Source organism: Haematobia irritans, chromosome 3, assembly GCF_050003625.1.
Source record: "Haematobia irritans isolate KBUSLIRL chromosome 3, ASM5000362v1, whole genome shotgun sequence".
Lineage (NCBI taxonomy): Eukaryota > Metazoa > Arthropoda > Insecta > Diptera > Muscidae > Haematobia > Haematobia irritans.
Window position 1 is genome coordinate 20746861 of NC_134399.1, and position 26849 is coordinate 20773709.

The following is a 26849-nucleotide window of genomic DNA, read 5'->3' on the forward strand; positions in this document are numbered from 1 at the left end:
TGACTTCCGGATACGACTGAAATTTGGTACATGGTATTGGTATATGGTCTCTAACAACCATTGGTCCATACCGGTCTTAATTATATATAACCCTCATTTAAAACGATCCCCAGATTTGACCTCCGGAGCTCTTAGAGGAGCAAAATTCATCCGATCCGGTTGAAAATTGGTACGTGGTGAAATTTGGTATATGGCCGCTAACAACCATGTCAAAATTGGTCCATATCGGTCTATAGTTACCCAGCAAAAAAAAGAGCTTCCAAAAAAGTAGTTTGGATCCCCAATCTGTGATCCGGAAGTAGTGCAAACTTGGATCATCTCCAATGAATTTTATATGGGCTTGTCATAGGACGGAAGTACTCCCTTTTTGGATCCTTTGCACTACTATAGAAGTTGTGCCCTGGAAGTTAATTTGAATGAAGAAATTTGATAAGGCGAAAAAAAAAAATTTTCAACCAATTTCACCTTTTTTATCCATATGTTTTATTACACAATTATTTTCCTATTATCTAATTTTTACAGTTTGAAAAACTTTTTCGCTCCGACCAGGGGTTGAACCTGGGTTTTCTGGCACCATAGCAGAACGCCTTAGCACACTCAGCCACAAACGCCATTGAACATAAAGCGTCGAAAGGTCAATTCAAATGTTTGTGATATGATCGTAATACGACACCAAGGAATAACATTCTAATTGCTTCTCGAGGTGTTCTTTATTAGTATGAACGAAAAAAATTATTTTTTTATGTCATGCATCGTTTTTATTTTTTTATTTTCGGCATATATTTTCGTATAAATATATTTTTTCAATTAAAAATCAACAAAAAATTAAAAATTTTCGTAATTTGCAAAACATTCTCAAAAGAACTTCCATGGAAGCGAAAAAGTCAAACGGCACAGGTTCAAATCCCAGCGGGGATGAAATTAATTTTTTTATTATTTTTTTTATTAATTTCTATTTTTTTAGTTTTTTTATTAGTTTTCTATTTTTTTTAAATTTAGTTGTACAAAATTTGCACTTAAAATAGCCTGATTGCGTTCTTTCTAATACTTGTCCACAAGGACTGCATCGGAAGTAGAAAAAAATCATTGGGGGGGATTCTGGGCTGGGCTTTAAAAGAAATGTTTGTGGAACAAATTTTTTATAGAAAATTTTATTTTATGGCAAAATTTTATTTCTATAGAAAATTTTGTCAAAATTTTATTTCCATAGAAAATTTTGTCAAAATTTTATTTCTATAGAAAATTTTGTCAAAATTTTATTTCTATAGAAAATTTTGTCAAAATTTTATTTCTATAGAAAATTTTTGTCAAACTGAATTATATACATATTTAATCCGCCTCTTTTATACCCTCCACCATAGGATGGGGGTACACGCAAAGAAAAAAACGTTTGGAAAACGTGTACCGAAAACGTTTTTCTTTTGTTAGAGTTTTTTGAATTGCTTCGAAAATTTTAAACTTTTATCACCAAAAAAATTCGTTTGTTACAACATTTTTATTTTTTCAATAAAAAAAGTTATTTTTGAAACAACAACGCAGTCCCTTTCGTTTATATCAAACACTGTTCTTTTCTGACTTTTAGTCTTTAATAAGACACATTTTACAGTTCAAAATTTAATATACTACAATGTAATAATGAACATTTTTTCGGAATCTTCTGAACATATCTGGAATATATGTAAAAAAAAAAAACTTTGGTCGAAGCAGGGATCGAACCCACGACCCTTGGCATGCAAGTCGGACGTAGCAACCACTGCTCCACGGTGCCAAACTAAATGTTTGTTTCTGTTAAATAAACTTTGTTTATTCGGTTCGTGGGCGCCGCAAGCTATGCTATATAAATATAACTTATATGGATATTTATCTATTGAGGACCATAACAGGTACATAGCTCAGTGGTTAGTGTGTTGGCTTACAAAGTGCATGGTCCGCGGTTCGATTCTCCGTCCAGGCGAAAGGTAAACAAATTTTAAAAATTTATAAAATCGTATAATTTCTTCTACATTGTTGGTATTACAGGTAAAGGTGTTAAGAACTAAAAAACCTCGTGGATGTGAGAAAGATGTGAGGGAAAATACAATAGAAAGAAAACAATGTTTTTTTTTTTTAGTTTGTCTTTATGAAATCCTGGAAAAGAATAAACGTTTATCACAAAAAGTATATACTTTTCTTCCAAATACACTTCCTTACAGCGAAAAGCAAATGAGAAACGAACTTTGTTTGTCTAAAATTTCGTTTGGGAGGAAAGAATTATTTTTTTGCGTGTATATTAACTTTGTCATTCCGTTTGTAACACATCGAAATATTGCTCTAAGACACCATAAAGTATTTATTCTGGGTCGTGGTGAAATTCTGAGTAGATCTGAGCATGTCTGTCTGTCCGGTCGTCCGTCCGTCCGTCTGTTGAAATCACGTTAACTTCCGAAAGAAACAAGCTATCGACTTGAAACTTGGCACAAGTAGTTGTTATTGATGTAGGTCAGATGGTATTGCAAATGGGCCATATCGGTCCACGTATAACCCCCATATTGCTCTAAGAGAAGCAAATTTCTTCCGATCCGGCTGAAATTTGGTACATGGTGTTAGTATATGGTCTCTAACAACCATGCAAAAATTGGTCCACATCGGTCATTAATTATATATAGGCCACATATAAACCGATCCCCAAATATGTCTTGCGGAGCCTATGACCGCTAACAACCATGCCAAAATTCGTCCATATCGGTCTATAGTTATATATAGCCGATCCCCAAAAAAATTTTCTGAAATTTTATTTCTATAGAAAATTTTGTCAAAATTTTATTACTAAAGAAAATTTTGTCAAAATTTTATTACAATGTTATACAAAATTTTGTTAAGATTATTTCTATACAAAATTTTGTCAAAATTTTATTGCTATAGAAAATACTGTCAAAATTTATTTTTTTAGAAAATTTGGTCAAAATTTTATTGCTATAGAAAATTTTGTCAACATTTTATTACTATAGAAAATTTTGTCAACATTTTATTACTATAGAAAATATTGTTGAGATTTTATTTCTATAGAAAATTTTGTCAAAATTTTATTTCTATAGAAAATTTGGTCAAAATTTTATTCCTATAGAAAATTTGGTCAAAATTTTATTGCTATAGAAAATTTGGTCAAAATTTTATTGCTATAGAAAATTTGGTCAAAATTTTATTCCTATAGAAAATTTGTCAAATTTTTATTACTATAGAAAATTTTGGCAAAATTTTATTTCTATAGGAAATTTTGGCAAAATTTTATTTCTATAGAAAATTTTGTCAAAATTTTATTTCTATAGAAAATTTGGGCAAAATGTTATTGCTATTGCAAATTTGGTCAACATTTTATTGCTATAGAAAATTTTGACATAATTTTATTTCTATAGAAAATTTTGTCAAAATTTTATTTCTATAGAAAATTTTGTCAAAATTTTATTTCTATAGAAAATTTGGTGAAAATTTTATTTCTATTGAAAATGTTGTCAAAATTTTATTTCTATAGAAAATTTTGTCAAAATTTTATTTCTATAGAAAATTTTGCCAAAATTTTATTTCTATTGAAAATTTTTTAAAAATTTTATTTCTATAGAAAATTTTGTCAAATTGAATTATATACGTATTTAATATATACCCCGTACGGACTAACTTACAATACAGAACACGGTGTTAAGTAGTTTTATGATACCTTGCCATCGGCAAATGTTACCACAACCCAAGTAATTCGATTGTGGATGACAGTCTTTAGTACAAGTTTCTATGCAATCCATGGTGGAGGGAACATAAGATTCGGCCTGGCCGAACTTACGGCCGTATATACTTGTTTTTTAATTAACCTACATTTCCCTTCCTGGTGGATTTTTTTAATGTATTTAATCAATACACATTTATTTCATTGTATGGCTGATATGTAACCTATCAAAGTAAAGCGCTATATATATTTTTTTTAAATTTATTGTTCAAATGCAAAATTAGTTGGAAATAACAGGAAAATTTAGAATCATTAATTTAACTGTATAAATTACATTTTTAATTACTGCCGATGGTTGGTATTATTATTCTCGGGATTGAAGCTATTTCAATTATTTTGTGAATGTATTCAAAAATTATTTTTTCTATACTGCGGAACCGAGCTTTAGTGGCTATGTGAAGTTTTCATCTGGACCGACTGCTGAGTTGATTTTCGTATTTAAAGTGTACAAAGCAGTTTTCGATTTTTTTCAAATATCTGTTTAAGAAATTTTATAGATTTTGTTGTAAAGTTTACCAAAAAGTGTCAAAGTATTCTAAAAAAATATTACTCATATATATTAGTTAATTTTTCCCATACGAAATTGACTATTACAATCGACTAACTAAATAGTTCAAATTACCAACCAATGAGTTAGAGTAATTAAGTTTTGAAATATTTTTCTTAGGCTTTGGATAATATAATATTCTCAATAAAATTACTTTTATGTAAAAATAAAATACAAAAAAATATATCTACAGTTATAATAATATATAGAAATCAAATAATTGTAATAATTGAAAATATTTATAATATATAATTTATAATTATAATTTCTTATATGAGCACATCATTTCCTATAACGAGGTAGCATAATTTATTGATCTATGCACTGTTCTGTTGTACAAAAAAATATGCAAAAATATACTACAATTAACCCTCATTTTCATGAAGCTCCGTTAGAGCAAGGTTAGCTAACCGAAAATATACTCTAATTAATTTTTGTTACCTGACAGTTAAATCTATACAGAGGTACATGAAAATGACGGTTTGTCCAATAACTAAAACAAAAACTTTGTTTGAATATATATTTTAATAATTAAATTTATAATGATGATATGCCAATTTATATAAGTAATAACAATTAAATATTGATGGCTTAATATAAAAATATATTTAACCCGATTTTTTTGCTACTTTACACGAGAAAAAATCTAATAAAATCCTTAAGATTTGAAATGCTGAAATATAGTTTTAATCAATGTCTTATTTGGCTCCCCGATAAAAACAACAATCTCCAATTAAACAATTTAATCATATTAAAATATAAATTGATACAGATTATTTTTGAGATTGATTTTTTTAAATTAACAAATAGTTTAGTCAATTGAAGTTTCAATGAAAATTTCGTAAGGTTCAATTAAAATATTAATCTTACAAATTTCTGTGTTTTCTTTGCGCTAAAAATTCTTTCTGTTGTTTAACAGCATGATCTTTCATATACAATTCATTTACTGAGAATGTAAATTGCATTGGATGCACGGTTGCCACAGTTGGTAGAATTCTACCAAAACTGGTAGATTATTTACTGTTTGATAAATATCTGTTAGGTTAGGTTAGGTTATGTGGCAGCCCGATGTATCAGGCTCACTTAGACCATTCAGTCCATTGTGATACCACAGTGGTGAACTTCTCTCTTATCACTGAGTGCTGCCCGATTCCATGTTAAGCTCAATGACAAGGGACCTCCTTTTTATAGCCGAGTCCGAACGGCGTTCCACATTCCAGTGAAACCACTTAGAGAAGCTTTGAAACCCTCAGAAATGTCACCAGCATTACTGAGGTGGGATAATCCACCGCTGAAAAACTTTTTGGTGTTCGGTCGTAGCAGGAATCGAACCCACGACCTTGTGTATGCAAGGCGGGCATGCTAACCATTGCACCACGGTGGCTCCTATAGATATCTGTAGGTTTTGACAAATTTTTCTATAGAAAAAACATTTTTACAAAATCTTCTATAGAAAAAAAAAAAATTAAATTTTCTCTAGAAATCAAATTGTGCCAAAATTTTCTACAGAAATAAAATTTTTACAAGATTTTCTACCGAAAAAAACTTTGACAAAATTTTCTATAGAAATAAAATTTTGACAATATTTTCTATAGAATTAAAATTTTGACAAAATTTTCTATAAAAATAAAATTTTGACAAGAGTTTCTATAAAAATAAAATTTTGATAAAATATTCTATAGAAATGAAATTTTGACAAAATTTTCTATAGAAATGAAATTTAGACAAAATTTTCTATAACATGAAATTTTGACAAAATTTTCTATAGAAATTACAATTTTGACAAAATTTTCTATAGAACTACAAATTCTATAGAAATAAAATTTCTTATATAAATAAAATTTTGACAACAGTTTTTATAGAAATACAATTCTGACAAAATTTTCTATGGAAATACAATTTTGACAAAAATTTTCTATAGAATTAAAAATTTGACAAAATTCTCCATAGAAGTAAAATTTCTTATATAAATAAAATTTTGACAAAATTTTCTATAGAAATGAAATTTTCACAAAATTTTCTACAGAACTACAATATTGACAAAGATTTCTATAGATGTGAAATTTTCATAAAATTTTCTATAGAATTACAATTTTAACAAAATTTTCTATAGAAATACAATTTTGACAAAATTTTCTATAGAAATACAATTTTGACAAAAATTTTCTATAGAATTAAAAATTTGACAAAATTTTCTATAGAAATAAAATTTCTTATATAAATAAAATTTTGACAAATTTTTCTATAGAAATAAAATTTTGACAAAATTTTCTATAGAAATACAATTTTGGCAAAAATTTTCTATAGAATTAAAATTTTGACAAAATTTCCTATAGAAATAAAATTTCTTATATAAATAAAATTATGACAAAATTTTCTATAGAAATGAAATTTTGACCAAATTTTCTACAGAACTACAATATTGACAAAGATTTCTATAGATGTGAAATTTTCACAAAATTTTCTATAGAAATACAATTTTAACAAAATTTTCTATAGAAATACAATTTTAACAAAATTGTCTATAGTAATACAATTTTGACAAAAATTTTCTATAGAATTAAAATTTTGACAAAATTCCCTATAGAAATGAAATTTTGACAAAATTTTCTATAGCAATAAAATTTTGACAAAATTTTCTATAGAACTAAAATTTGGCAACGTTTTCTATAGATGTGAAATTTTCACAAAATTTTCTATAGAAATACATTTTTGACAAAATTTTCTATAGAAATACAATTTTGACAAAATTTTCTATAGAAATGAAATTTTGACAAAATTTTCTACAGAACTACAATATTGACAAAGATTTCTATAGAAATGCAATTTTGAAAAAATTTTCTATAGAAATAAAATTTTGACAAAATTTTCTGTAGAAATAAAATTGTGACAAAATTTTCTATAGAAATAAAATTTTGACAAAATTTTCTATAGAAATAAAATTTTGAAAAAAAATTTCTATAGAAATAAAATTTTGACAAAATTTTCGATGGAAATAAAATTTTGACAAAATTTTCTATAAAAATAAAATTTTGACAAGAGTTTCTATAAAAATAAAGTTTTGACAAAATTTTCTATACAAATAGAGTTTTGACAAAATTTTCTATACAAATACAGTTTCGACAAAATTTTCTATGCAACTGAAATTTTGACAAAATTTTCTATAGAACTACAATTTTGACAAAATTGTCTAAAAAAATAGAGTTTTGACAAAATTTTCTATACAAATAAAGTTTTGACAAAATTTTCTATATAAATAACATTTTGACAACATTTTCTATATAAATAACATTTTGACAAAATTTTCTATAGAAATAAAATTTTGACAAAATTTTCTACAGAAATAAAATTTTGACAACGTTTTTTATAGAAATGAAATTCTGATAAAATTTTCTATAAAAATAAAATTTTGACAAAATTTTCTATAGAAATGAAATTTTTAAAAAATTTTCTATAGAAATAAAGTTTTGAAAAAATTTTCTATAAAAAAGGAATTTTGTCAACATTGTCTATACAAATAAAATTTTGACAAAATTTTCTATAAAAATACAGTTTTGACAAAACTTTTCTATAGAAATACAATTTTGACAAAATTTTCTATAGAAATACAATTTTGACAAAATTTTCTATAGAAATAAAATTTCGACAAAACTTTCTATAGAAATAAAATTTTGACAAAATTTTCTATAAAAATACAATTGTGACAAAAATTTTCTTTAGAATTAAAATTTTGACAAAATTTCCTATAGAAATAAAATTTTTTTATAAATAAAATGTTGGCAAAATTTTCTATAGAAATGAAATTTTGACAAAATATTCTATAGAAATAAAATTTTGACAAAATTTTCCATAGAATTAAAATTTTGACAAAATTTCCTATAGAAATAAAATTTCTAATATAAATAAAATTTTGACAAAATTTTCTATAGAAATAAATTTTTGAAAAAATTTTCTATAGAAATAAAATTTTGTTGTTGTTTTTTTGATTTCAGCTTAAAACCACACATTGACTAAACTACAAGTGTAGCTTAACCAACAGAGGAAAAGAATGTTTGTCAAATTTATTTGGGCAAAGCCCTATAGACTGCAAGATGGTTGGATGGACGCACGTTTCGGAATTACCACATTCCTCATCAGCATCCTCTACTTGCAGCAAAACTATCAACCAATTATCAGAATAAATTCAGGCAGTTTATTAAACCCAACAAAAACCACACTTGAACCCTCCGAAAAAAGGTTTTACATTGATAGCCGGCTTATGCCGAAATAAATTCGAAACAAACATATCTCTTTTCCTATGCCACTGTCAAATCATCGATTTGAATTCACATAGCTGGGTTTATTTTGAGCGTGCCTTCTCTTCTTTTTCCATTCGTTTTGTTTTGTTATTGTTGGTTATTGTTGAAATAAAATTTTGACAAAATTTTCTATAGAAATAAAATTTATACAAAATTTTCAATAGAAATACAATTTTGACCAAAATTTTCTATAGAATTAAAATTTTGACTAAGTTTTCTATACAAATAAAATCTTGACAAAATTTTGTATAGCAATAAAATTTTGACAAAATTTGTATAATAATAAAATTTTGACAAAATTTTCTATAGAAATACAATTTTGGCAAAAATTTTCTATAGAAATACAATTTTGACAAAATTTCCTATAGAAATAAAATTTCTTATATAAATAAAATTTTGACATAATTTTCTATAGAAATTAAATTTTGACAAAGATTTCTATAGAAGTACAATTTTGACAAAGATTTCTATAGATATGTAATTTTCTATAGAAATAAAATTTTCACAAAATTTTGTATAGAAATGAAATTTTTACAAAATTTTCTATACAAATGAAATTTTGACAAAATTTTCTATAGAAATAAAATTTTAACAAAATTTTCTATAGAAATGATATTTTGACAAAATTTTCTATAGAAATAAAAGGTCAACAAGATACGTATGGAAATAAAATGTGTACACAATTTTCTATAGAAATAGTTTGTTTGTTTTTTTTTTTTTTTTTGTTAATTTTCTCTAAACTGTTGTAGATTTTTTTTTTGGCTCGAGTGGCAACCGTGATTGGATGCTGGAAAAATTTGAAATTATCGACGTTTTTATTTTGGAATTTTAATTGTTTTTTTGTTTTTAATATTGATAAATTGTACACATTCAAACAAAGTTTCTGCACACTACAAATATAAATAATTAACTACAATAAATTGTATATTAAAATAAATTCTAAATGATACCATTTTAAACTAAAGTTTTTTTTTCAAATATTTTTTTTTTTTAAATTTTTAATTATCACACTTTCACACACATATATTTTTTATGTCAATGTAATAGTTTTTTTTTCTAAAATATTTGTTTTTTGAATATAATTTTGTATAGTAGACACCAATGAAAATAATTAACGACATTTAATAAATTTTCTTAGACGAACAATGAGTGAGCATGATTTATGACATTCTAGAACAATATTCATAGCTATAGCTAGCAGCTGGCTCTGGCTCTGGCTCTACTTCCTTGCATTATTATCTTTTTTTCATTTTGATTAAATAACAATTCCTAATGCCACCATAGGATTTTTATCTACATACATATACCTAAATTTTCTGTCTTTCATAAAATTTTCCGAAAAGTACTTATAATTGATTTCGTTAAGTAGTTCTTGTGTATTTCTATGCTTCTATGTAAAATGAATTTATTTTGAAATTAGCTGAAAAAGAGATGTTTATTGAATGCAGTATGAATAAATTTTCTCTTCTTTTTTGTTACTATTTAAAAGAAAAGCTCTTATTTGCTAGTGGCCTAAGATGGTGTAAAAATCGTGCTCTTGTTTTGCGCATTATGCTGATGACTTTTTTGAAAAATAGTGCAATTTATGCTTTTTTGTGAGGCCTATGTTGGTTTCTTGTTTGGAATTTAATACTGCATTTATTGTCGTTTCAAAATTATTAAAACTTCTACCAATTTCGTATTATTGCAGTCGACAACGCCATAAATACAATTTATATTAAATTAAAATGCATCATAAGTTACGCTTCCCGGGTATTAATACGCCACCCTGTTCAATAAAAGCGATCATACGCCACAGGGTTTTTGTAATTAAAATATATCATACGCCACCGTACTCATAAAGAGTGTTCATTAGTGCATGCTATTGAAAGGAAGAAGGTATTGTTTACTATTTTATAAGCAATGTATTTTGTAGCATTTAAAAAGGCGGAAATCTCTGGTAAGTGAATTTAGACACCGCTTCGTGAGTTGCCTAGAACTGTGCCAAAATTATATTGTTTTAACCCCAAAGTGTTGGCTGTGATATATAGATTTACTTTCCTTATTCTAGAATATCGTTATCTCTGCGAGCAAACCCACTAGTTTCAACAAACCTTGCTTGAGGACCAAAAGAGCCCGAAATACGAAGGATGTTTAGGTCATCCAGAAAAATAGCTGGTACTTTGGCAGTTTCAAAAGACCCTCACTGCTGCAGTCACCCATAATTTTAATGGGAGAAACATCGTTCAATTTTATAGAAGGCCCAGGAAATTCGCATCTGGTCTAGGTACTTAAGTTTGGATAAGTTTTTCTAGACATTCTTAACCATGAGATCTGTTTAGATAAGTCTAGTCCTTTACATCTATTGTCCATTTTGTTGGAAAGAGATCTAAGCGAACCTCTAAAGCTATCTTATTATGGCTCCACTCTATGACTCATAGGATTCTCGGTTTTCTTGATTTTTATATGAGCTTTAAAGTGAACTTCTTTATCTGATATTCAGGATCTTTGTGCAGAATTTGTTCCTTTCCTTTCCAGTAATTCCAACAGTTTTCGATTAAGTCTCGGAAGGTTAAAAATTACAACAAGTTGTGAGGAGTGATATGTTCTTCTAACTATCCCAATTGGATTTCTTCTTGCAATGGAAATTCCCTGATAACAACTGCTGCAGTCACCCATAATTTTGATGAGGGGAAGGAAGTATGTTCATATCATCCAAAAATATAATCGAGACTTTGCCAGGAATCGAAAGAGTCTGGCGAATTGCTGCAGTCACCCATAATTTTGATGAGGGGAAACTTAATTAATTTTTAAAGAAGACACGAGAGTATCGCATCGGAACATATCGATTAAAGATCTGAACAGTTTTTAAAATGTTCCTGACGGTCGTGGGTTCGATTCCTGGTTCGACCGAACACCAAAAAGTTTTTCAGCGATGGATTATCACACCTCAGTAATGCTGGAGACATTTCTGGGGGTTTCAAAGCTTCTCTAAGTGGTTTCCCGGCAATGTGGAACGCCGTTCGGACTTGCCTCTAAAAAGGAGGTCTCTTGTCATTCAGCTTAACATGGAATCGGACAGCACCCAGTGATAAGAGGGAAGTTCACCAATGGGGTATCACAATGGACTGAATAGTCTAAGTGAGCCTGATACATCGGGCTGCCACCTAACCTAACATGTCCGCCTTGCATACACAAGGATGCAAGGCGGACATGCTAACCATTGCACTACGGGTCCCAAGAACTGGACAGTGGAAGGTTCCACAAGTTCTTGGGAATCTGTTTACTCCTCAAAACTTCATGGGCATTCTCTTTGTAATTCAGATAAATATTGGACTGAGACCCCATAATGTGAAAAATTTTGAGTCGATGTCCGTCTGCCTGTTACATGATTTTTTGCAGAAATAATTCGTACCAGAGTAGATTGGAGGTAGTTAGAGCGGTATGAGATTCCCCATCTGTAAATTGTGACTTTCTCACAATATTCTTGCAAGTCATCTGCAAACTGGAAGGTGAAGTTTATTCATGAACTGCAATGGCTTAGGTAATAGAGGATCGTGCATGTACCAAGAACTGGAATTGGAAAGTTCCACAAGTTCTTGGGAATCTGTTTACTCCTCAAAACTGCATTCTCTTTGTAATGCATAAATATTTTGTATCGGAGCAGGTTGGAGGCAGTTAGAGCAAGTAGCAAATTGGGTATTAAGATTTCCAAATCTCCAAATTTACGGTCGTTTATCGTTACGGCATTATTCCCATGAGATTTTTATACTGGAAGTTTCATTAACTCCAGTAGCTTATGAAGTAAAGTTTCGTATGGGTTTCAAGAACTGAGCAATGGAAAGTTTTACAAATTTCTAGGAGTCTTCCAAGCTCCATGAGACCCTATAATGTGCGAAATTGTGAGTCAATAAAGCCTAGTATGTCCGTTTATATGCCAAATATTGGACCAATAGATATAAGAACTTGAACTTTTGCAGAAATAATTTGTACAAGAGTAGGTTGGGGAAGTTAGAGGGAGTTGCACATGGGGTAATAAAACTGTCCATCACCAATAGCTTAAGTAGTAAAGCATCGTGTGGGTCTCAAGAACTGAATAAAGGAGTGTTCCCAGTCTCAGGGTTGGAGGAAGTTAGAGAGAGTTGCAAATGGGTTATTAAAACTGTCCATCACCAATAGCTTCAGTAGTAAAGCATCGTATGGGTCTCAAGAACTGAAAAATGGAAAGTTCCCAGTGTCATTCTAAACATTCTTGGGAATACTTCCACTCTTTTGAACTCTGTAATCATTCTCTTTGTAATACACTAATAACTATTGGCTTGAGACACTGTAATGCGCAGAATTTTTAATCAATTTTTATACCCTCCACCATAGGATGGGGGTATATTAACTTTGTCATTCCGTTTGTAACACATCGAAATATTGCTCTAAGACCCCATAAAGTATATATATTCTGGGTCGTGGTGAAATTCTGAGTCGATTTGAGCACGTCCGTCCGTCCGTTCGTCCGTCTGTTGAAATCACGCTAACTTCCGAACGAAACAAGCTATTGACTTGAAACTGTGCACAAATAGTTGTTATTGATGTAGGTCGAATGGTATTGCAAATGGGCCATATCGGTCCACGTTTACGTATAGCCCCCATATAAACGGACCCCCAAATTTGGCTTGCGATTGCTCTAAGAGAAGCAAATTTCATCCGATCCTGCTGAAATTTGGTACATGATGTTGGTATATGTTTTCTAATGACCATGCAAAAATTGGTCCACATCGGCCCATAGTTATATAGAGCCCCCATATAAACCGATCCCCAGATTTGACCTCCGGAGCCTCTTGCAGGAGCTAAATTCATCCAATCCGGTTGAAATTTGGAACATAGTGTTAGAATGTGGTATCTAACAAACACGCAAGAATTGGTCCATATCGGTCTATAATTATATATAGCCCCCATATAAACCTTTCCCCAGATTTGATCTCCGGAGCCTCTTGGAGGAGCAAAATTCATCCGATCCGGTTGAAATTTGCAACGTGGTGTTAGTACAAGGCCGCTTATAAACATGCCATAATTGGTCCACATCGGTCTATAGTTACATATAGCCGATCCCCAATCACACAAAAATTGGTCGATATCGGTTCATAATCATGGTTGCCACTCGAGCCAAAAATAATCTACCAAAATTTTATTTTTATAGAAAACATTGTCAAAATTTTATTTCTATAGAAAATTTCGTCAAAATTTTATTTCTATAGAAAATTTTTTCAAAATTTTATTTCTATAGAATTTTTTTCCAAATTTTATTTCTATAGAAATTTTTTTCCAAATTTTGCTTCTATAGAAAATGTTGTCAAAATTTTATTTCTATAGAAACTTTAAACTTAATCATATACGTATTTAATCGGCCTTTTTTAGTTTAATATATATCACGTATGGACTATGTGGTATATATTACGGTGTTAGGAAGTTTTAAGATACCTTGGCATCGGTAAGTGTTACCGCAACCGAAGTAATTCGATTGTGGATGACAGTCTTCAGTAGAAGTTTCTACGCAATCTATGGTGGAGGGTACATAAGCTTCGGCCTGGTCGAACTTACGGCCGTACATACTTGTTTTTTTTTTTAATTTTTAACCAAGTAGGTCCGTCTGTCTGTAACATAAACTTTTGCTGTAATAATTCGTACCAAAGTAGGTTAGAGACAGTCAGAGCGAATAGCAATGGGTTATTATGATTCCCCATCTTCAATTTTGACTTCTTGACGTCACATTGACGGCACAATTTCCATGCGATTTATTTCCAAACTGGATGGTGAAATTTGTTCATGAACTCCAATAGCTTTAGTAGTAAATGATCGTACGGGTTTCAAGAACTGGACAATGGAAAGTTTCACAAGTTCGTCGGAATATTTCCAGTCCTCCAATCTCCTTGGTCATTCTTTAGTCTTGAGTAAAGATCTGGTTGGGGGAAATGGTTAAATTTGGGTCTTATATGCTTACAGCTATTTCTTGTGTATAAATTGCTAATGCACAATAATAGTTATCCCCTCGTAATTGTTATATATCATTTAATTTTTTTTCCTTTTCCAAACAAAATAACCAACATATAGCCTTAAAAATTGTATGCTTAAAAAAGGAATTTCGAAATCTGGCAACTACTCCTTCACCTAGGGCATAATGTTTCCTCTCTTTCTCTATTAATACCAGAAATCAAATCACAGATCTAAAGAATCCGGAGGTGTTGGCTTTGTCGGCAAAACCCCAAAAGGATCGTCCACTATATGCTGATGAGCTTGTTCTATGGCAAAACTTTCAGGATCTTCATCCTCATCCTCGTCATCGTCGTCCTCATCATCATCATCTTCTAAACCTACTTTGGTATCACCATGAAATATATATTCCTCAACATCAGTATCATAGCAGGTATCTAAATCGACTTCATGTAAATTCAAATCCAATTCCAATAAATCCCAAGAGCCCCCAAATTGGGCCAAAGGTATAGAGGAATCCAGAGATTTCTTGGAATTCACTTGGCTATTTGATTCTATGGTGGCTGTCGTAATTTGGGTATTATTGGGTGCCACAAAATCATTGGAAAATGTATCGGGTTCACGTAAGGGATTTGAATGTTGTGAGGGTGAAAGATTGGCTGTGGGTGTTTCGGGAGTTGTAAGAGAATTTAAGGTGGCCGTATCTATGGGTTGACCAAATTCATTCTCGTCAATAAACGAACGACCCACTGAGCTGAGGGAGAATTCCAAAAGTTTCGCAGCTTTTGAGGAAATATCTTTTCTAGGCAGCTCTGCAGAATTGGGTACAGTCTGGGATTTATCATGGGCCACATTGCCATTGGCATTGCCATTTTCCGGTCTTATATTGACCAAAGAAGCTGTGGTCACACAATATCTGCCCTCGCCATCGATTAGGAAAAAACGCTCCTGTCCACTGGTGGCACAATTCTGTTTCAACACAATGGCCTTACAACCCTCCGCCAATTGACAATCATTACCCGATTCCGTGGCTGCCTCTGGTATGGCGGTTAGACATTTACAGGCCATCATATGCTCACCGGAGCATATGGTTTGGGTATTGAGACTACTGCCACTACAGCTCAGCAGGGGAGAGGAATTATTATTGCTACTACTGTTGTTGTACGCCCGACAAGCCGACAATGGACGACCACTATCTAGGGTTTGGGCCAACAAATGTTTACGGCCCAAGGCCAAAGATCTCAAAGAGGTGGCACTATCGCCTGGAGGCCCTAAGGCCCCAACTAAAGTTCTTCTATAGGTGGCCGGTGAATTAGTTTGCGATGAACATGAGACCGAATTATTGTGGGTAGTTTGTGTCATACGTGTGCTACAGCGTGAGGCTACTAAAGTGCTGGCCAGGCGTTGCAGGTTTTCAAAGGACCCGCCGCCACTTTCGCCACTACCCGTTAGGGCCTGGCTTCGCATTAAACGAACCTGTTGATTATGTTGTTGATTCTTCAGATTAATGCTGTCCATGGAGGAGAGTTTAATGGAACCAATAGAGGCCGAGGCTATGCCAATATCACTAAGTGGCACTAAAGTATTGAGTACGTCTGGAGAATCCAAAGGACTCGATAGAGGTGTCGAGCCCAGGGCGGCATTGACTAGGAATCTGAAAGAGAGAGAGAGGCAATGAGAAAAATTATCCCAAACTTTTTTTTGAAGATCTTACATCTGCCTTTGTAAAAGATTTTGCCACACAGCCTTAAGTTCTAGAGAGGGGGCCCTTAAAACAAGACTCTTGCGTCTGGAGCCTTTTTTCGGAGTCTTTGTTAGATCGGGCGCACAATAACCGGTGGGACTTTCAGCTAAGCGTCCATTAGGATCTACGGTCAGGCGGAATTCTGTAGCTAAAAAAGAAAACGAATACATTTTGAGTTAAAAATAACGCACAGTGGGCGCCATTAAAAAAAAAAATAGAAAATTGTAAATGGAGCTTTTGAAGGGAAAGGAGATTTTTTTTTGGGGTTTTTTTAATTTTCTAAATTTTTATTCTTACTCTTTTTTCTCATATGAAAACATGAATCCACAATATTCGCTATGGGTATGGGCTCCTCGGTGATGAATAGCACCCGATCTCTGCTAACCTTGGCAAACACAATTATATCACTGAATAACAAAGTCCAATAGGGTTTCACGGATCTACCCTCGACCCGTGATAAATCCCCACCAAATATCCATTGACGGCCCTGAACGGCCAAGGTGAAGGGTTTACATTTCGTAAAAACCATTCTCGATTCCAAATCTTGTAAGGTCAATAAGGGTCGACCTTCACCTAGAGGTTCCATAAGACCCGAGGATACAGTAATCTCACGATAAGCTGCCTGCAGCTCATTTATGACTGTGGTAAAATTTTTATGTTCCTCTGTATCCACATGACAATTGGAGGCCAAGAGTTGCATTAATTTCAAGACCTCACGAAAATGCTGTAGCGGACGGTGTATGAACATGGTAAGGTCGGGTCGTTTACGAGGCACTGGAGGTTCGGTAATGAAAGCTACAAATTCGGAACCAGTTTGACGGGATTTGTTAACCTGGGGAAAGAGAAAATTATCAAGATTCTTTTTTTTTTCTATAAAATTAATGAATTTCTTTCATACCAATACACAATCGGCCCTCTTTATGCCATTACAATATTTCTTATAGGCCGCACATATTGCTGTCGTTTTCGATAAATAGACTCTTGAGGCAAAATTCATTTGAGGCTCTTGATCATCGTGACACAGTTGCTCCAATACATCTTCCGATATCCTTAATAATTCATCCATATTTTGAAATAACGTTCGATGATCATTGGGTGTTATGAGATCTTTACGTTCGGCCAATGGTTGTACAAATCTTTGCATGCCAAAGTGTAAAGACGACATGTAGTTTTGTTCACGTGATATTAGCTGCAGTAGAAAACGTCGACGTGTATCTGTTATCGGGGCAATGCTCTGTGGGTTATGAAAAAAAATTTTTGAAAATTAAAAATTATCAAAAAAAAAAAAAAAGTTTTGGATATAAATTGGCGCCCAGTGTCAATTGCGAGTGGGAGACAAAAATTTTTAACCTCAATAAAATAAGCAAACAAATTTTAAATTTTCTTTTTCTGTGGTGCGTTTTAGAATTTTGACTATACGTCAATGAAATCTCATATAGATTTCTACAAATTCAGGATATGGGAAAATTTAAAATGAGCAGAAGACAAGTCTTTGACTGTTCGTCTTCCTCTCTCCCTTACAATCCTGCTGAAATAGCGCTCCATTTTTTTCTGGGAAATATGGAGTATTCTGAGTTCGTTAGGTTAGGTTGCCCAGTTTCAGGTTGGTTGACATATACCCAAGCCAATATGCGGCTTGCTGTGCGCTCTAACTTCTTCTGTGCATCTCAATCTTCTTATTCCAAGAACTCTGTATCCCTAAAGAATTCCCTAATATGTTTCCAATCCCTGTTTCCAAGTTGTATATGGTTAATTCTTTGCCTAGTAAAAGCACGGATGTGACAAAAGTAGCGTTCCAAGGTTTTATCGCCGTCAAAACACGGTATACATGCTCCGTACTCTGCCGGGCGGAAAACGGAGGAAATGTGCTCTCAATTCTACGTGCCTGGTCATTATACCCATGGCCCTCCTGACTGTCATCGTACTTTCCTAGTAGTAGTAGTAGTTCCGACCATTTCATTGGTCCATACCTCTTTTGTGGGTCTCCCGTTTCCTTTCAACCTATTTGGCCCGCATTGCCTTTATTGGTTTTGCGTTCTCTAAGTTCACTTCCCTATGTGTCCTAGCTCTTATTGTCAGTTCATTTGCCTTTAGGTTTCGTCTTATTCTAGCATGACCTGGTACCCACATGACGCAGATATGTCTAAGTATTCTTTGTTCATGTATTTGCATTTACGGCTCCATCATAAACCGTATTGGAACGGTTTATGGTGGAACCGTAATGTATGATATTGCGTTATGGCCTGTTCCTGTATATCGAACGAAAGCTTTCTTTCGTATTCCAAACGAAAGAAAATTGATTTTTGTTCTTTTATTTCGAAAGGCAAGTCACTTCATATTTTGTTGTCGAGTTATAAACGAACATATACAATAAGTGTCAAGAAAAAAGTAAAAGCATTGTTAACATTTGAATGAATTCTCAGGCCAAAAATTCAAAAATACTAATTTTTAATAATCAATGTATTCTCATACAAACGAATCGAACTTTCAAAAATGGAAAAACCCAAATTCATTCGAATTCGAGTGAATGCCTTTCTTTCGAACTGGCTTTCGAACGTATTGTTCGATATACGGGAACAGGGCATTAATTGCAGAATTTTGCTGTGGTTTGATAATGGGAATAGGTTCTCGGTGTTTGGGTCCTTCACATATATGCTCGTCCTCTTATTCATCATCGATCCATCGTTGTAGCAATTAGTTTTTTTTTTGTGGTATCTGTTGTCGGTTACAAGTCGCCTGAATTCCAGGGCACGAAGCTGAACATCTCAAAATCAGCAAGGTAGGTGGGAGTTCTTTTGGATTCCAAACTAAACTGGATGAAGAATACTGCGGATCGCATAAAGAGGGCCTATGCGGCATTATACTCGTGCCGCCCATCTCTGTCCGACCAATTTCCTTTTGGCTGGCTTTATATCGCGGTTGCAAAACCTGTGGCCACATAAGGTTGTCATGTTTGGTGGACAATCGTGAAACACCAAAATCATATGTCGTGAATAAATAGGATAAATAGGACTGCACTTAATTATATTACAGGCGATATAAAGACTACAGCCACTGCCGCTTTGGAGGTACTGATGTAAGTTATCCCACTCGATTTACACGTAAGGAAGACGGCGGAACTGACACTTCTGAGACTTAAGAGCTTGAACACGCTGGAGAGGACAGCCTGCATGCATACTCTCTATTCTGCCCGGGCAGTATAGAGAGACGGACCATATGGCCACGGAGCATGTTTATCATAACAAACCGACATACATTATACCAAGTATAGAGGAATGGGAAGACAGGGCGATTACCCTTGGGAACCCCGAACATGTACACGGACGGGTCAACGATGGAGGAAGTAACGGGCAGCGGAATCTATTGTAGTGAACTAGAAATAAGGGAGTCTTACATGCTGGATAGTGATTGCAGTATTTTTCAGGCTGAGATTTCTGCGATCACAAAGGCTGCTGAGTCGCTGTTGATGAGGCCGTTATTCAGAAGCGATATCAGCTTCTTCATCGACAGTCAGGCAGCTATAAAGGCATTGTGCAGTGCTGACATATGGTTTAGGTTAGGATAGGTGGCAGCCCGATGTATCAGGCTCACTTGTGATACCACATTGGGGAACTTCTCTCTTATCACTGAGTGCTGCCCGATTCCATGTTAAGCTCAATGACAAGGGACCTCCTTTTTATAGCCGAGTCCGAACGGCGTTCCATATTGTAGTGAACCCACTTAAAGAATTTTTGAAGCCCTCAGAAATGTCACCAGCATTACTGAGGTGGGATAATCTACCGCTGAAAAACTTTTTGGTGTTCGGTCGAAGCAGGAATCGAACCCACGACCTTGTGTATGCATGGCAGGCATGCTAACCATTGCACTACGGTGGCTCCCGCTTTGGAGGTGCTGATGGAAGTTATCCCTCTCGATTTACACGTAAGGAAGACGGCGGAACTGACACTTCTGAGACTTAAGGGCTTAAAACACGCTGGAGAGGACAGCCTGCAGGCATACTGAGATTCTGCCCGTGCAGTATAGAGAGACGGACCATATGGACACGGAGCATGTTTATCATAACAAACCGACATGTACACGGACGGGTCAAAGATGGAGGAAAGAACGAGCAGCGGAATCTATTGTAGTGAACTAGAAATAAGGGAGTCTTACACGCTGGAAAGACATTGCAGTATTTTTCAGGCTGAGATTTCTGCGATCACAAAGGCTGCTGTTGATGAGGACGTTATTCAGAAGCGATATCAGATTCTTCATCGACAGTCAGGCAGCTATAAAGGCATTGCGTAGTGCTGACATAAGGTCTAGGTTAGGATAGGTGGCAGCCCGATGTATCAGGCTCACTTAGACTATTCGGTCCATTGTAATACCACATTGGTGAACTTCTCTCTTATCACTAAGTGCTGCCCGATTCCATTGTTAAGCTCAATGACAAGGTACCTCCTTTTTATAGCCGAGTCCGAACGGCGTTCCACATTGCAGTGAAACCACTTAATTACTGCATTACTGAGGTGAGATAATCCACCCCTGAAAAACTTTTTGGTGTTCGGTCGAAGCAGAAATCGAACTTACGACCTTGTGTATGCAAGGCGGGCATGATAACCATTGCACCACGGTGGCTCTAAGGTTGCCAGCAGCTGTCGTAGAGAACTCAAGGTTCTCACTGAACAGCATAATATAACTCTGTGCTGGGTACCTGGGCACTATGGGATAATAGGAAATGGGGAAGCGGATGTGCTGGCTAAGAAGGACGCTCGTGGAACGAATAACGTCATAGCGAACCTTTTTCCTCCACTATCTTCTCATCATTACAAGATGGAGGTCAAATATGACGAACTATGGAGAAGACGCTGGGTTTCTTTGGATGGTTGCGAGCAAACCAAGTTGATATGGGACGAAAAGAAACATAGGAACTGCGAAATTTTGATGTCGATGAACAGAGAAGAATTGCGGCTACTGATTGGTATCATAACAGGACATAACACACTTGGGAAACACATGGTAAGAATAGGACTAACAACGATGATATCTGTAGATGGTGCCTGCACCCGGATGTTACGGACGACTCGTACCACTTCCTGTGCCAGTGTCCAGCTTTATCCTTTAGAAGAAACAAGATACTGGGCTCTTTTTTCTTTCAGGCTCTCACTGCTCTGCAGGAGTGCAGCTTAAGGAACATACTTGCATTCATCAGGGCCTCTGGTTAGTTGTTCTGAGATTTCGTTCAAAGAGAACGAGCAGGAGGAAATTCTGGGACAAAGCGGACCGCATCGGAAGGAAAAAGATGGAAAGATCACATCGAGGAATCACAATTGACCTATACTGGTCTAAGTGGACATCAATTTCAACACAAAATTAATGTCATCCTCTACAACCTAACCTAACCTGGTATCTGGTTCTTGGATCCCATTCTTCCAGGACAATCGTCATCATCCGAAGGACCACCATTACAATGTGACATTCGACAGCTATGGTCATCTCAGTTATACGATCGTGGATTGTTGCAACATCCACCATTACTCCCACCGTCTTCCAAAATATCCTTCGATCGTTCGTCATGTTTCGTATTTCCGTCCATTCTTCCACGATCTTCAATCTCATCGTAGCCATGGCGGCTTCGCTTTTGATGTGAACCTATGTAGGTCTCAAGGCTCTAGTTGGTATGGTCATTATTGTCCCAGTGATACCAAGACAGCCTGCCTATATTGCTCTTCCTTTCATTGATATCCATCAAACTATCGACGCTTATGTCAGGATTGCGCTAATTGCGCTCCCATATATCCAGTACGTCAACGTTGTATAGAGGACCTTTTTTTGAGCGGTGGGCTCTACATGGATATATTTTGCATATATCCCCTGATATAGTAAAAGTGAGATCGGCATAACTGGGATAATTGGAAAGGAAAATTCTCCGGGAGTTCACCAACAGAAGAATCTTTATAAGAGCAAATAAATTTGCCACTACAAAGTACATACAGCCGAAAGTTCGGCCAAATCGAAACTTTTGTATCCTCCACCGTTGAGTGCGTACAAAGTCCTTCCAAAGATTATCATCCACAATCGAATTTTTTTGTTTTTTAATTGTTCTGTATTCAAATAGTTGGATAGTCTTCTATATTTCCTGTGAATTTCAAGCGTGGTTTGACTTTGAAGGTTAGATTTTGCTCTATTTCTTGTAAAGGGACGTCACGTTCTCTGCAAATTCCAAGAAAATCTCTAAACTTTCCTTCAAGTTTCATAGTGTGGTGCAAAAATCAAGTACACAATATTGATTTCATAACCTTCCCCTACGGCCTTTTTAAATTTCAAGTGAACTTAAGAATTCTAGAGGAGGTCACACTCCTCGTCCCAATATCGAAAAAGCCCAATTTATAAACAGCATGGCAAGGGGAGGCCCCTCTTCCCTTCCGAATATCACAAAATTAGATATCCATTATAATAATATAACCTACCTCACATACTCTGTAAATTTCAAGTAAATTGGAAAAGTATAATTGTTTCACGGTATGTACTTGAGGAGAAATGAGGTCTCCCTGTGACCTTTTATTTTTCCGCGACCACATATTAAACAAGTATATACAGCAGTAAGTTCGGCCGGGCCGAATCTTAAATACCCACCACCATGAACCAAATACTAGGGTTTCCTTTGAAAATTCAGGAGGGCTTGAGGACTTGAGGACACTTCCCGAAGATAAATTTAAAGATTTCACCTATGAGGACTATATCAGATTCTGGATTTATAAGAACCATTTTTGTTTCAGTTTTAGAGGAATCATTAACATATCTTGTAAGTGTGCAAGAAAATTATAAAATAACGTCTTGATTTGAAATCTTAAATCTGTAGATATTCACCCGAGAAGTAAAATTTTACATTGAGTTGCAAGCAATTTTCATGATCAGTGCGCCTTCTATACCCTCAAGAAGTGAAGTCGGTCTATATGCAAGCATTACCAAATGGACCGATAAAAACTTAATCCGATACACGTTTTTGTGAGCCTAAAATACCAGAATATATACAATTTCAGGCAAATCGGATAAAAACTACGGTTTCTAGAAACCCAAGGAGTTAAATCGGGAGATCGTTCTTAGTGGGGCTATACTAAAATATGGACCGATACTCACCGTTTTCGGCACACCTCTTTATGGCCCGAAAATACCTTTAGATTTCCAATTTCAGGCAAATTGCATAAAAACTTCGGATTCTAGAAGCCCAAGAATTAAAATCGGTATATCGGTCTATATGGGGGCTATACCAAAACATGGACCGATGCTCACCATTTGTGGCACACCTCTTTATGGTCCTAAAATACCTATAAATTTCCAGTTTCAGGCAAATTGTATATAAACTACGGATTCTATAAACCCAAGATGTAAAATCGGGAGATCGGTCTATATGGGGGCTATACCAAAACATGGAACGATACGGATCATTTTCGGCACACCTTTTGATGGTCCTCAAGTACCTCTAGATTTTCAATTTAAGGCAAATTGGATAAAAACATAAGCCCAAGACCCCAAATCAGGAGGACGGTTTATAAGGGGACCATACCAAAACATGGACCGATGCTCACCATTTTTGGCACACCTCTTTACGGCTCTAAAGTACCTCTCGATTTCCAATTTCAGGTAAATCGGATAAAAACTGCGGTTTCTATAAGCCCAAGAAGTAAAATCGGGAGATCGGTCTATATGGTGGCTATACCAAAACATGTACCGATACTCACCATTTTTTGAACACGTCTTTATGGTCATAAAATAGCTGTAGATTTCAAATTTCAGACAAATTGGATAAAAACTACGATTTCTATAAGCCCATGACCCCAAATCGGGAGTTCGGTTTATATGGGGACTATATCAAAACCTGGACCGATATAGCCCATCTTCGAACTTGACCTGCCTGAAGACAAAAGACGAGTTTGTGCAAAATTTCAGCATGATTGCTTCATTATTGAAGACTGTAGCGTGATTACAACAGACAGACAGCCAGACAGACAGACGGACATCGTTATATCGTCTTAGAATTTCTCTCTGATCAAGAATATATATAATTTATATTCGGAAATCGATTTTTCGATGTGTTACAAAAGGAATGACAAACTTATTATACCCCCGTCACCATTCTATGGTGGTGAGTATACAAATCATATACCTCATATAAATTTCATAATCTACTCCAAGTTCTCCGTAAAATTTCAGTAAGTCGACAAATTTTACTTTTTTAACTGTGCTTTAAAAAAAGTCGGACACAGGGGAGACCCCCTCTTCGACCAAATATCGAAAAATAAAGTAGCTGTTCTTTGCCTAGACGCTCACTTCAACCTTCCCCGAAAATTTCAAGCAAATTGGATAATTTTGTTCCAATTTTGAAAAAGTCTGGCAAGGGGGAGGTCTCCTTTCCCGACCAAATATTAAAAAATCAGGTACCCCATAATAAATTCATAACTTCGAGGAGTGTTCTCTGTAAATCTCAAATAAATCAGAGAATTTTTTTTTTTTTTTATCGTATAAAGGCTTGGTCCACCTCCGCGACCAAATATCGAAAATTAAGTAGCGAGTCTTTGTCTAGACATCACTCCTAACCTTTCTTGGAAATTTCACCCAAATCGGAGAACTTTGGCCCAATTTCGAAAAAGTCGGGCAAGGGGATGCCCCCTTCCCGCTAGATATCAAAAAACAAGCACTTATTATTTAATTTCCCATGCCATGGAAAACAAAAATTGAACACAAAATTTTTAAAGTAATACCAACATTTATTGTCATGATAATGAAAATGAAAACTCAATAAAATTTACAAAAAATTTATGGAAAAATAAAAAGATAATTCATTATAATAAAAATTAAAAATAAAGATATAAATAATATTGTTACAAATAGACAGCGAAATCATTGGAAAAAATAAGAGAATATATTTATAGTAAAACTATATTAAGATATATAATAATGTGGGCAAAATTAGCAGGGATATTGAATAAAATTGAACATAGTACAAGCAATTGAAGAGGGATATTCCGGAAATTGAATTTAATGACAATGAGAAAAAATCTTTGCAGGAATGGATACTTTAAGGGACACCAAATTATTGGCAAAAATAAAAAAAAAAAATCTTTAATTATTAACAAAGTTTTCTACTTTAGCCCGCATTTTATATGAACACTGATGCACAAAATTTTCTATAGAAATAAAATTATGACAAAATTTTCTATAGATATAAAATTTTGACAAAATTTTCTAAAGAAATAAAAATTTTGACAATATTTTCTATAGAACTAAAATTTTGACAAAATTTTCTATAGAAATAAAATTTTGACAAAAATTTCTATAGAAATAAAATTTTGACAAAATTTTCTATAGAAATAAAATCTTGACAAAATTTTGTATAGTAACAAAATTTTGACAAAATTTTCGATAGAAATTAAATTTTGACAAAATTTTCTATAGAAATACAATCTTGACAAAATTTTGTATAGAAATAAAATTTTGGTAGATTATTTTTGGGGATCGCCTATATATAACTATAGATCGATATGGACTAATTTTGGCATGGTTGTTAGCGGCCATATACTAGCACAATGTACTAAATTTCTCCACGTACCAAATTTCAACCAGATCTAATAAATTTTGCTCCTCCAAGAGCTCCGGAGGTCAAAATTGGGGATCGGTTTAAATGGAGGTTATATATATAATTAAGATCGGTATGGACCAATTTTTGCATGGTTGTTAGAGACCATATACTAATACCACGTACCAAATTTCAACCGGATCGGGAGAAATTTGCTTCTCTTAGAGGCTCCGCAAGCCAAATCTGGGGATCGGTGTATATGGGGGCTATATATAATTATGAACCGATGTGGACCAATTTTTGTATGGTTGTTAGAGACCATACACCAACATCATGTACCAAATTTCAACCGGATCAGATGAAATAGGCTTCTGTTAGAGTCTCCGCAAGCCAAATCGGAGGGTCCGTTTATGTGGGGGCTATATATAATTATGGACCGATGTGGACCAATTTTGGCGTGTTTGTTAGATACCATATATCAACACCATGTATCAAATTTCATAAAGATCGGATGAAATTTGTTTCTCTAACAGGCTCCGCAAGCCAAATCTGAGGGTCCGTTTATATGGGGGCTATATATAATTATGGACCGATGTGGACCAATTTTGACGTGTTTGTTAGATACCACATATCAACACCATGTACCAAATTTCATCAAGATCGGATGAAATTTGTTTCTCTAGGAGGCTCCGCAAGCCAAATCGGGAGATCGGTGTATATGGGGGGCTATATATAATTATGAACTGATGTGGACCAATTTTTGCATGGTTGTTAGAGACCATATGCTGACACCATGTACCAAATTTCAGCCGCAAACCAAATCGGGGCATCGGTTTACATGGGGGCTATATATAATTATGAACTGATGTGGACCAATTTTTGCATAGTTGTTAGAGACCATATACTTACACCATGTACTAAATTTCAGCCGGATCGAATGAAATTTGCTTCCCCTAGAGGCTCCGCAATACAAATCTGCGGATCGGTTT

General features: G+C 34.1%; 1 protein-coding gene across 1 annotated transcript in view; it reads right to left on the minus strand.

Moving 5' to 3' along the window:
• The window catches only part of PsGEF (Protostome-specific GEF), a 244468-nt gene that overhangs the window by 42660 nt on the left and 174959 nt on the right, over positions 1 to 26849 (minus strand). The window contains exons 3-12 of the mRNA XM_075301413.1: positions 21687 to 21935; positions 19560 to 19664; positions 19336 to 19485; positions 19041 to 19232; positions 18133 to 18297; positions 17203 to 17538; positions 16602 to 17136; positions 16275 to 16452; positions 16033 to 16214; positions 14237 to 14241 (exon numbers count right to left, since the gene is read on the minus strand). Of these exons, the coding sequence (XP_075157528.1) occupies positions 14237 to 14241; positions 16033 to 16214; positions 16275 to 16452; positions 16602 to 17136; positions 17203 to 17538; positions 18133 to 18297; positions 19041 to 19232; positions 19336 to 19485; positions 19560 to 19664; positions 21687 to 21935 (2097 nt within the window). The remainder of the gene's footprint in view (positions 1 to 14236; positions 14242 to 16032; positions 16215 to 16274; positions 16453 to 16601; positions 17137 to 17202; positions 17539 to 18132; positions 18298 to 19040; positions 19233 to 19335; positions 19486 to 19559; positions 19665 to 21686; positions 21936 to 26849) is intronic.